Source organism: Mugil cephalus, chromosome 14 (assembly GCF_022458985.1).
Source record: "Mugil cephalus isolate CIBA_MC_2020 chromosome 14, CIBA_Mcephalus_1.1, whole genome shotgun sequence".
NCBI lineage: Eukaryota > Metazoa > Chordata > Actinopteri > Mugiliformes > Mugilidae > Mugil > Mugil cephalus.
In genome coordinates, this window is record NC_061783.1 from 21,800,819 (window position 1) to 21,812,553 (window position 11,735).

General features: G+C 38.1%; 2 protein-coding genes and 1 long non-coding RNA gene across 3 annotated transcripts in view; 1 reads left to right on the top strand and 2 right to left on the bottom strand.

Moving 5' to 3' along the window:
* Nucleotides 1-11,735, bottom strand: part of LOC125019699 (major histocompatibility complex class I-related gene protein-like) — a 26,144-nt gene continuing 14,409 nt past the window's right edge. The window contains exon 7 of the mRNA XM_047604661.1: nt 1-73. Coding sequence (XP_047460617.1) covers nt 9-73 — 65 coding nt within the window. The 3' untranslated portion in view covers nt 1-8. The remainder of the gene's footprint in view (nt 74-11,735) is intronic.
* LOC125019737 lies at nt 5,837-6,800 on the top strand. The gene is made up of 3 exons (XR_007114116.1): nt 5,837-5,940; nt 6,060-6,105; nt 6,471-6,800. It is a non-coding gene; the product is annotated as an uncharacterized LOC125019737 (long non-coding RNA).
* Nucleotides 10,434-11,735, bottom strand: part of LOC125019734 (major histocompatibility complex class I-related gene protein-like) — a 5,480-nt gene continuing 4,178 nt past the window's right edge. The window contains exons 8-9 of the mRNA XM_047604700.1: nt 11,674-11,691; nt 10,434-11,568 (exon numbers count right to left, since the gene is read on the bottom strand). Of these exons, the coding sequence (XP_047460656.1) occupies nt 11,519-11,568; nt 11,674-11,691 (68 nt within the window). The 3' untranslated portion in view covers nt 10,434-11,518. The remainder of the gene's footprint in view (nt 11,569-11,673; nt 11,692-11,735) is intronic.

The window sequence follows — 11,735 nt, forward strand, 5'->3', positions numbered from 1 at the left end:
CTGACGAGTTATGAATCAACTCCATCAGGTTCCTGGATCCAGTCTCTCAGAGAGTTCAGAGCTTCTTCACTATCTGTAAGGTCAGAAACAAACAGAGTTAAAGGTCAACTCATAGTCTGGAGAAATCATCAACAGTTTCTTAGATCAGATGAAACAGAATAAATGAAAAGTAAAGACAGGTCATTTCAGTTCCAGTTGTTAATGTCAGAATATCTTTCATCATCTTATCTCCAGTGAATATGATCCTCTTCTACTCACTCAACCTGAAGAATAAATCCACTCTGCTCTTCTGTTTAGTTCTCACTTTGTTTCTTTCTTCATCACTTCTCTCCCTCATCATCATAGTATAGTCATGTTCTCCTGACTTCTCCTGACTCTGAGACTTACTCAGCTTTTACTGCTGGATGCTTCAAACTGTAGGATTCAACTCAAAGACTAAATCAAAGTAGCTCACCTTGTTTCTTTCTATGAACCATGAATCCAGCAGCTGCTGCAAAGACGACAACAACAATGACTACAGAGATGATGATGGTGGTCATGTTACTGGGCTTCACTGTTGAATAAAGAACAAACTAAATATCAAGAACAGTCCATATAAATAAGATTAAAACACCTAATTTACTTTGCAGACTATTTATTTCAGAGTCTGGTTCAATGAATTATCAACTAACTTGCAGGACAAGGCCTTCAATATCCAACAAAACACATCCATGTCCTCTTACCCCAGTTGGTTCTGATCTGTGTTTCATCCAGTTTGGTGATGATGTCGTCCTCCACACCAGAGAGATGAAACACACAGTCGTACCTCCTCCAGTCTTCAGGTGAGACTGATGAAATGTCCAGGTCAACATTCATCTGGAAGGATCCATCATGGTTGGGGAGGATCTCTCCATGTTCCACTCCTTCATGAATCTCCTCTCCATCTTTCCTCCAGAACATCATGGCTCTGTCAGGGTAGAAACCCGTAGCGTGGCAGCTGACTGGAGAGGAGGGAGTCTTCTGGAGGAGAGACACTGAGGGGACGTCTGCAGGGAGAGAGAATGTCTGTATCATGCTGCTGTAGTCGCTCTGTCAGCTGCTAAACAAAAAGTCTAGAGACCACTTCATTCAGTTAATTTTCTGGGGATCATCATTGTGTAGATTATTATAGTAACAGAATAAGAAATATCAATATTATAGTAACAGAATAAGAAATATCAATATGTTGGTGATCCTCAAAGGATTCACTGTGTTCACTGAGATGTCACAGGTCATACGTACCTGTTCTCAACAGAGAGCTCTTCCCATACTGTAAATACATCTTCAACCACTTAGGACAAAGCTGAGTGTAGAAATGCTCAATGAATTTTATATTGTCTATGTCTGAATCCGATCTCAGTTTGGTGTAGATGAGCTCAGGTTTGAAAGCGATCCATGTTAATGTCTTCAGATCCAGAGCAATGAAGTCTTCTCCATCATAACCATACTTTAAGAAACCAGTGACCTCTCCAGTCTCTTCATCCCAGTCACAGCCTTCCATAAACTGTAAAACGTGAACACCTAGAAGATACAGATGACAAAGATATGATGTATAATGAAAACCTCTGTATTTCACTGCTGTTCTCCAAGACTTGTGCTCTCATGAGTCAAGGACATATAATCAGTGAACCTTTTCTTATTCTCTCTGTAGATTCCTGCAATGACATTATGGCTCCATTACATTCCCATTTCATGCCATTTCTCCATACTATTACATTCCAGAGGAGGAAAGTAACTAAATATTAATGTGAGCAGTCACAAACTTTGAGCATAAACTGGTGTCAGATCTGTAGTGTGGTGATGTGATGAGCTACTAGAACAGACTGATTATTCAGGGCAGGTCATGACCAGAAGCTGGACTGAACCAGCTACATGGTCTGACCTCTGACCCTGCTCTGTCCCAGCCTCACCAACAGGAACCACACTACAAGAGTCTGTCCTCCAGAAAGTTTAGAAGCAAACAACCATCAGACATGTGCTGGAGTACAGGCTACACGTGTCCAAGAGACACATAAATAAGGTTGATAATTTCTGTTCTGATCCATCCATTCTACATCTAACACCTGAACTCTGTGGCTATGATCAGGAGTCAGTTTAGTTTCTGTTCTATGATCTATAATGATCTGAGGTCAGGTACCACATACAACATACAACACACAACATACTGTACCTTCACTTTGGTTGAAGATCTGCTTCAGACAGGACATTGCAAGTTTGAAGTTGTGAGGATAATCCACAATACATTGGTTAGTGTAGAACTCTAATTGATCAGGATCATTATCAAATACTTTTTTCTCCCAGTCCAGTTTTACTTCAAATATCTTGTTGCTGCCGTCACAGTATCCAGCCTGGACGCCATTAATCGATGCAACAGCCATGAACTCTGGAAGGTTTGAGACTCCAGAGGATCCAGTGCTGAAATATTTCAGTGAGTGTTTCACTGTGGAACAAACAACATTTATAATGTGAGTGAAACATAAACAGACTCATCATCACTAATATGGTAGATTTCTGTTAAAACAAAACTACACTCTAAAAAACAACTATTTTGGCTCAACAAAAAAAAAAGTTAATAAATAAACACAACTCTTTTCATTAGTCTTTTGGTGTTCTGACAACTTCTCATGAAATTACTTTTAACCAACAGATTATATTGAAATAGGGGAATTATCTTTTCTTGTACAATCATGACTTTTAATAATCAGACTTTTAATGATACAAAAATCTAATCAAAAAAGAAAAAAAAAAAAAAACATAATGTTTGCTTCAACAACTCAGATACCAAAATACCAAAAACAAATAAGACATCAAATTTCTTGCAAATCAACACCAACGCAGCAATGAAAAATCTCCTGGAAGGGCAATTCAGGACTCAAGTGGCAAACACACACAATCACCCCAGGAAATCAGTTCAGTTCAACAACAACCAACCCAAATCCTGACAACATTCAGGCCTTCCTCAAAAACCTCAATCTACCCCAACTGATAGTAGAACAAAGATGCCCCACTGACCATGGAAGAACTATTAACTTCATTAGCAAACATGCCCACAGGCAAGGCCCCTGGGCCAAGGAAAAACTTTAATAAATAATTCAACCACAACATTTTCAGGCAATTATAATTTTATTGTTATTAAACTGCAGTAATTGATCATAAAATATTTACAGGAAAACAACTGAAATAAGAACAGACATAGAATAAAAACCCAAAACAGCAAAGTTCCAAGCATTTTGAAAAGCACCGAATCACTTATAAAAGCTGTATATGAACTTTTAATTTATATATAAAGATATTAAACTGTAAAACTTTCATAAACAGTTAACTGTCTCATTAAACATTAGATTTCAGTAAATACCAGCTGTAGCGGAGCACAGCATATTGGAAGATCATTTCCTTGCAGATTTCTGTAACTTCAGCCTCAGTGATTGTTGTTTTGAAGTCTAGTGACGTCGGCACTCACCCCCCAGCATCCTTGAATGAAATAAAAAATATATATAAGAAGTTTGTTTACAAGATGTAGTCAAGTTATTCCTCAAATAATCTAATAATCTAAAATAGTTCAAACTAAACGTTGAATTCAGCTGCATGAATCAGTCCAATATTTTTATGCTAAACAGATTAAAGATGGAGAACTTAGCCTAGTCCACTGTCAGTCATAACACTACTGAGAACGTCCCCAAATACACCAGTACAGTTATTCATAAATAAAATGATACTTACATTGACATGTGCTTTGAAAATCAGTGTTGTTCAGGATACATGTTCCTTTGTCTTAACTGCATGTTCAGTGTGGGGGAATTAAAATACTGAGTCATCAGGTCAATTTTATTAAGTTAACACAACCTGAAACCAGTTCAGTTAAAAGTTTAATCTAAATCAGTTCATTATTTTGTTGTGTTGTGGCACTGCATTTAATTAAGTGGTTGAAACAGGTCCTCTCAATTGTTTTTAGAAAGTAGAAAAGGAAGAAAAGATGATGAAGAATGTGAATGAGATCTTACCGGTTGATGAAACACGACAGAAGAGAAGCAACAAAAGCAAAGTTTTCATCTTGTTCTATTTCTGTAAAGACTTTAGACCAAGTCACCAGCTGCTTGGACTGATACGAATGTGACTGGATTTGTGATAGTGTGCCAAGAAAAGGTAGAAACAGAATCAAAAAGAATAAGACCTGACCGTTACAAAACTATTTTTAATTTTCATTTCCTCATCCACACAGACCTTTCAGAGAGAATATAACAAAGTAATCATTAACAAAACTAAGCTGAGAGCTGAGCTGCTCTTTCTTAAATGAATCACTTCTCAGTGATTTCCATGGCTGATTTTTAACTAAACTTATTCTCAGTGTTCTGAGTTGTTCATGTGAGGAACTGCATCATGTTCAATGTGTATAATTGTGTGTGTTACCTGAGCTGCTGTGTTTTGGACTTTAGCATCAGACAAGTAGAGACAGACGTCTTTAGATGAAGCAGCAGAGAGACAGACACATGACAGGATGCAGAGACATTTATACTTAATGATTTACTACATTGACAGGACTGTAATTACTCATATTCCACTAAAGCCAGATTTCCATTGATGGCCTGGCTCCGCACCACTCCACAACGCCCCAGCTTTTTGAAAGTACCTTTTCCATTTCTTAGGAGTGACCCAGAAAGTATCCCTTTGGCCTCGTTCCCTTTGGGGCGGAGCTAGGCCATTATATGGAAACCAAGACCATTCTGTTATATAAAGACTTTTATTTAACCAGGTTAGGAGCGAAAAATAAAAAGCGCTGCGGAAGGCAGGTAGTCCAGGACTCAATACGGCAAAAAAACACGGCGTGGAACCCAAAGGAGGAACACACAGGCAACATAACAAACTCACCGGGGAAAAAACATCAGAGGGTAACATTAACGACACGACAGAGAACAAAGGGAAAGGCAGGGCTGTATATGCACAAGAGGGCTCGGGGACGACAAGACACAGGTGACACAGATCAGGGCAATCAAACCAGGTGAGACAAATTAACAATCAACACACACACACGGAAACACAACAGACAGGAAATCCTTCTGGAAGAGAGAGCTGGAAAAAACTGATATAAATATTCTCTCTGTTAAAATGTTCCAGAGTCTGTTGCAGACATGAAACCATTGAAACACAGTCTCTTATTGTCCATGAGAAGGACAACCACTGGACACCATCAGGTTAATAACAGAAATAAAAGCTTTCACTGCTACAGCTCCATGTAAAATCCTCTGGTGTAAGTCAGCAGTTATTTTCTGTGAAGGTGGTTCATGGAGAACCTGGTGCACTCATCTCCTGCCTCTGTCCAGGTTCTTCCTCCACACTGTGTCCTCTCATCCAGACAGTTTACATTTATTCAGTGTTTAATGACCTGTGAATTTCAAGTGAAACAATTCTCAAATAAGTAATGATTCTACGTACCCGTTTTTAACAGAGAGCTGTTCCCATAGTGTAAATATATCTTCAGCAACTCAGGACAAATCTGAGTGAAGAAATGCTTGTTGAATTTTATTCTATCTATGTCTGAATCCCATCAGTTTGGTGGAGACGACCTGAGGTTTTGGAGTGATCCATATTCACGTCTTCAGATCAAACACAATGAAGTCTATTCCATCATAACCATATTGTACCAGATTAAAAGATTCAGTGAGGTTTAAAAAGTCCTTAACTAACGTCTTAGTAATACAAAAATGAATTAAGAATGAATTTCACTGAGTTGGAGCTGTTGTAGACATCAGTGATGTGATCTTCTATGAGGACCAGTGTGAGTCTTCTCCTTTGCCTGCAGCCTCTCTCCCTCTGTCTCTGTCTTCTTTGCCGGCTTCATTGCTGGACTGGAGTCAGGGGTTTGTTGGAGCCACAGCAGAGCAGCTGGAGACGTGAAGTACTCTGCTCTGACATCCACTTCCTGTGGTCAGTAACGTTTCAGCCGTCAGCATCTACATTTACACAGACACAACTTCTTCATCCTGAGCAAAGATTCTAAGTTTTAATTTTAGAATATTTCATTATTCTTGTTGCTGTGTTCACAGTAAATCATCTGAATATCATCAACCACTGTCACAGAGAAATATTCTGGTAGGTTTGTGAGTTCAGATGACCCAGCGATGCGACTTTTCATGGTGTGTTTCACTGTGGGACAAACAAGGTTTATAATGTCAGTAAATAAATGAACACACTGAATTCTCTTAAAGTTGCAAAAATAATTTTTTTGAAGTTGCAGCAGAACTGTGACAGAGGTATATAGTCACAGTTATAGAATCAAGTGAAAGGACGATGATGGATAGAAAAGGTGATGAAACATGAATGAAGAGAAACAACAGAACTAAAGTTTTCATCTTGTTCTTATTTTGGTAAAGACGTACGAATACAGCACCAGAAGGTTGAACTGCTTAGAGTGTGTTTGACTGAACTGAAAGTAAAACTTCTCTACTTTGTTACAGCCCTTTACACCACTACTGGATACTGGATACTGACCTTAGCCACACATGAGAACACTGAATAAAAGGGATCACTTTCCAGCTCTGGAAGCTCTCCATGTCTCACCTGTTGCTTTTTTCTTTTCTCTTTAAGTTAAATAAACACCTCTCTTTTGTAACTCTGTCATGTGTCCCCAGTTTATGTTACAGCCCTCTTTTGAACTTTCTTTATTTGCATTTGAAGATGCAACAAATGTAAAACCTCATGTAAGTCAGAGGAGCCATGAGTCCATAATGAATGTGGCTCTGGAACCGCATGCAGCCCTTTTGCCCCTCTCCTGTAGCTTCCTGTGGCAAACTGTGTGAAGTAAGGACACTGATCTCTTCGTGTTTTCCTGCTAACTGCCTCAGAACAGCAGCAACTATTCACTCAACAATGATGCCACACCACTCACACTCATGGTTGTAACATCGACCAAAAACACTGAACTCCTACAGTGAATTGCAGCACATATACTCCTTGCTATTGAGTATTAAATTCAAATGTATTTTATTTTAGTTCGTTTAGTTTTTTAAATATAATTCTAAATTTGAATTTATGGTGATCTTGTGTCATTAAAATAAAATGTTTTATTTTTCTGTCGCTCAAAATACACGTCATAACTGGCAGCAGGCCCAGCCCACTATTTATTGAACTTTTGGAACCCCAGGTAAACCAACCATGGACAAAACTAAGAAAAGTTTCTGAAAAAACATTTCATAAACTCAACACAATCGTTTTTTATACATAGTCATGTAAAAAAAATGATATATGCAGTATTATCTTCATTTGAGATGTCAAATGGGGTTTTCTGGCCCCCAATGTTTTCTGTGGGAAACGGGTCCAAATGGCTCTTCGCGTGTTGAAGGTTGCCGACCCCTGGTCTAAGAGACCCTAAGTCTAACCCTAACCCTAAGTCTGAGTAACATCTAAGTGAATGAATGCCAGGTCAAAAAGTTTCCTAGCAAAACACCGAATTGCACAAAATGGTTTGAATGTTATATATTTGTCCTGTCAGTGGTCACAATGCTGTGTTGGATCTATGTAAATTGATTTCCTTTCAAAGTACCAAACAATTATGCTTCCCTACTCTCTCTCAGTAAAGTGGAGGTTTTAATTTATTTTTCGTCATTTGCAGCCAAACCCTCAGTGAAACCGTCCAAAAAATACGCAAAAAAAAAAAAAAAAAAATGAAAAAATGCACCAGTCCAACGGTATCACTAACTAGAGCTCAACACACATCGTTAGAAAAAACAAAAGAAATCCCAGGACACACTGTCTCAACCACACAGTAACTATGCAGCATATCACTACAACATCAGCAGAGAGGAGAGAATGAGTCATTGTTGTCTGGGATCCAGCTGATCTGGATGTTCTCATTCAGCTTCCAACGCACAAATAATATTTATAATCTTACTCAACTGACACAGAAAAAAACCCAAGGATTTAGGGAGAGGGGTGATCTTTGTTGGAAAGTGAGACATCAGCACAAAAACAGTTGGTTTATCTTTGTTAGACTGGTGAAATTGTGGACTCACTGATAATCCTTTTGTTTTGTATTTTTCTTTCAGTGTGAGTGTGCACATCAACTGAACCAGTTTTCAGTTTCTATAATTTTGAAAAACTAGTTGTGTCCCACATAATCCACTCTGCGAACTGGGGTTGTCAGGTTTTCTGGTGCCCGATTCTCAGGATCTGTAATGTCAGAAAGAAACCTTGTAAAACAGGCGTACCTGTACAGTGTGACAATCTTTCCTACTAAATATCATTCTGTGCAAAGAGAATTGTGTTGACTAGGACACGTATGAAGGAGTTGCGCTAGTATCTTCTCTAAAAAGTAAAACCACAATGCATTGTAGGCTTAGCGACACCTGGAAAGTCTGTCTGCATTGCGTGGCAATGCACTTGTGTTTTGTGGTATTTTTAGCGTGTTTGCATTAATGTTAACAGAATAAAATGGTACCCCTATGGACTCCAACCAACACTAATAATAACGACATGAGTGAAGGCCTTAAAGTGGCAGATTTGTGAATGGAGTGCTAATGTAAACAATTTTTGATCGTAAAAAGTGCGCTTTTGACCCACAATGCATTGCATGGTCACAGGGTCTTTCCATCCATATGAGAACATAGGTCTTGAACAAGGTATCTGTGGGAACACTGCAGTGACATCACAAAATGTTTGGTTGATCAGACATTTTTAGGTATTTTTTAATTTTACCCCTACACATTAAAATTTCATGCAAGATGATGATAATAATGTATATAAATGGCACTAGGCCAAGTTTAATATAGAGCATATATAGTAGGTGGAGGGTCCCTACTTAATCTCTCATCAGTTTGGGGTCCTTAGACTGAAACTGTCACACCGCAGTGAGGTCAAGTTGGGTTTTTGTCCTGTATCCAGGTTTTGTCTCGTCACCTGTTTTATTTTGAAAAGTAACTCTCCTCTAGTTTCAGGTCGCTTGTCCTTCCTCATGTGTCACCGGTCTGATTGTCTTCCCTGATTCCTGATTACTTCCACCTGTTCCCAATTACCTCCATGTGGTCAAATAGTCTGTGTCTCCCTCCCACCCTGCAAGGTGTGGACTGTCATTGCATTGCTTGTTTTGGTACAGTCCCAAATAAAACTTTGTGCTCAGAGAGGTGACTGATAGTGAACCTGTTACAGAGGACCAGTCTGCTTGTGTCCATGTGTTGGTAACACTGAGATCACAGGTTTTATCTACACTGTATCTTCTGGGACTAAAAAAAACCTGGAAGGCAAACGTTTTAACTAAAGTAACAGCATCACACTTTATTAATGATAATAATTTGATAAAATTTGATAATTCGCCTTTAAAGTGAGATGAAACACCATCAACAAAAGCACAAACTACAACAGCCCCGTAGATATGATCAGATGTTGTGAGATGTTTTGCACAGCAGGGGGCGTTCTAAGGAAGACTGAAGAACGTTTATCATGGTTCTCTTGGTAAAGTGGCAGATAGTGAGTAGCTGTAGTGGAATAAAACAGGTTTCAGGACATTTGATCAGGCTCCATTATCTATCACAGGATTCAAAACAATTTATGACTAAATGTTGATGAAATTATTCAACAGACTAATATCATTAGACATGTTTTAAAGATGGTGACGCCTGAATCAGTTTAAATGTGATATTTACAACAATATACTTTCATATGAATGTATTTTATGTATTGTTGAGGTATTTATATGAACTGTTTCTTTATTAACTCTTCTCCAGGACGCTGCTGCTTTGTGTGGAAGTTTAAACACTACAAATATCTGAAGACTTTGGATAAAACTCACCTCTTGTTTCATTTAAAATGATTAGAAATAATATTTTCATTATTTGTGGTTAATTTTGTTCCATGTGTTAAATAGTTAATGCACATATGTTCTGCTCCACACAGACAAACTGAAACTGTTTCCACTGAGGCTCGTTCTGATGAGTCTGCACATGTCGACATTTAAAAATAATAATAATAATATTAATAATTTTAGGTTAAGATCAAGACTGATATCACCAGCCTTGAAAGACAAAGATTCATGCTAGGACAAGTATTTCACATTCCATTTGACTTCACTTTTTTTCCTCCTCCTCTGACTCACAAACATTACAGGTCAGAGAAAGTGGTCTGTGATGCTGAAGGTAGTTTGATCTGGTCTGTAGACACATAACTGACTAACAGGGTCTGGTGTGTACTTTTGTTCTGCAGTGGATAGAAACATTTATTGTAGAGTTGTCAGAAAAAGATCAGTGACAGCACTATTGTGTTTTCAAATGAATCATTATTGCTGGTTCTTATTCTGCATCGATATAATGGACACACACTAAACTAGATTTTATTTTACTCAGAATATGTCAGAAAATGTAGTTTTACCCAAAGTTTAGTGTCAGAAATATAATGTGAACTAATCTAAATGTGAATAAAAGTGGACAATGTTTGAAACAATACTTTATTAAACTTGTGAAACAACAGCACAAAAATATTGATACATTTGACACATATTTAAATGTTTTAAAAACTGGTGACATTTCTGAAATGTTAGACAGTAAAACACGTGACACTGATATTCAAGTGTTATTATAAATACTTTATTATAACGTACCTATAAAACTATGTCCTAACCTTCTCTCTGTCTGTCTCAGGTCTCAACATCCACCCTCCCCATCCCTCTCTTTCCTTTTCTTCCTCTTCCATCTTTCATTACAGGAACCAGGTTAACAAGGATCTGAAGCTTCCTGAGATGTGCCCCCACCCTGAGTCTCAATCCCTGGGTTCCTCTACCATCATGTTTACACATTCAGCCCTTCACTTCATTCCTCCCCTTCTCATCTCTCCATCCATTTCTCTCATGACCTGTCTACCAATAAACTAACTTTCATCAATTAAGACGTGGTCTTTGTTAGTGTGATCAGAGTTTTGAAGCAACCCTGTGGAGGCTCTTTGTTCATGTTCAGTGTTGTTAGGACTCATCACTGGACTCCAGCTGTACAGTCATTAATTGATCTGATAAAAAACTTAATCACATTAGACAGGAACCTTAACAAGAAAACTTTAAACAGTTTTCTGAAAGCCACAAGGAGCCAGAGAAAAGGAAGAGGGCTGATATGAGAAGGTCTATTTGATCCAGTTAGTAGTCTACCAGCAGCATTCTCCATAACCTGCAACCGACTGCTGGACGACTCACTAAGAGATGTAAAAAGTGTATTACAACAGTCAATACCAGACTACATAAACATCTCTGATTCCTCATTTGAAGCTAAAGGTCAGCACATGAAAAAATATAAAGTAGAAGCAGCACAGCAGACTCCATGAGACCATGTCTTAGAATAGAAACAAACGTGGTCTCAGGAATCTAGTATCAGGAGTTTTTAGCAAAGTTGTTAGTGTATAAATGTAAGTCATGTTCAAACTCTAAGCCATTACATGTTTCTTCTGTTAGTACTAATACTATGATAAGCTGATGCATGATGAATGCAACTCCCATATACTCTAAGGTGATTCAGTGAACTGAGTTTGTCAGTCAGGTTTCTGGTTTCAGTCTCTCAGAGAGTTCAGAGATGTTCTCAGGATCTGTAAGGTCAGAAACAAACAGAGTTAAAGGTCAACTCATAGTCTGGAGAAATCATCAACAGTTTGTTAGATCAGATGAAACAGAATAAAATAAGTTTTACTTACCAAGTGGAGCCTTTTGGTCTGAAATGAAAAGTAAAGACAGGTCATTTCAGTTCCAGTTGTTA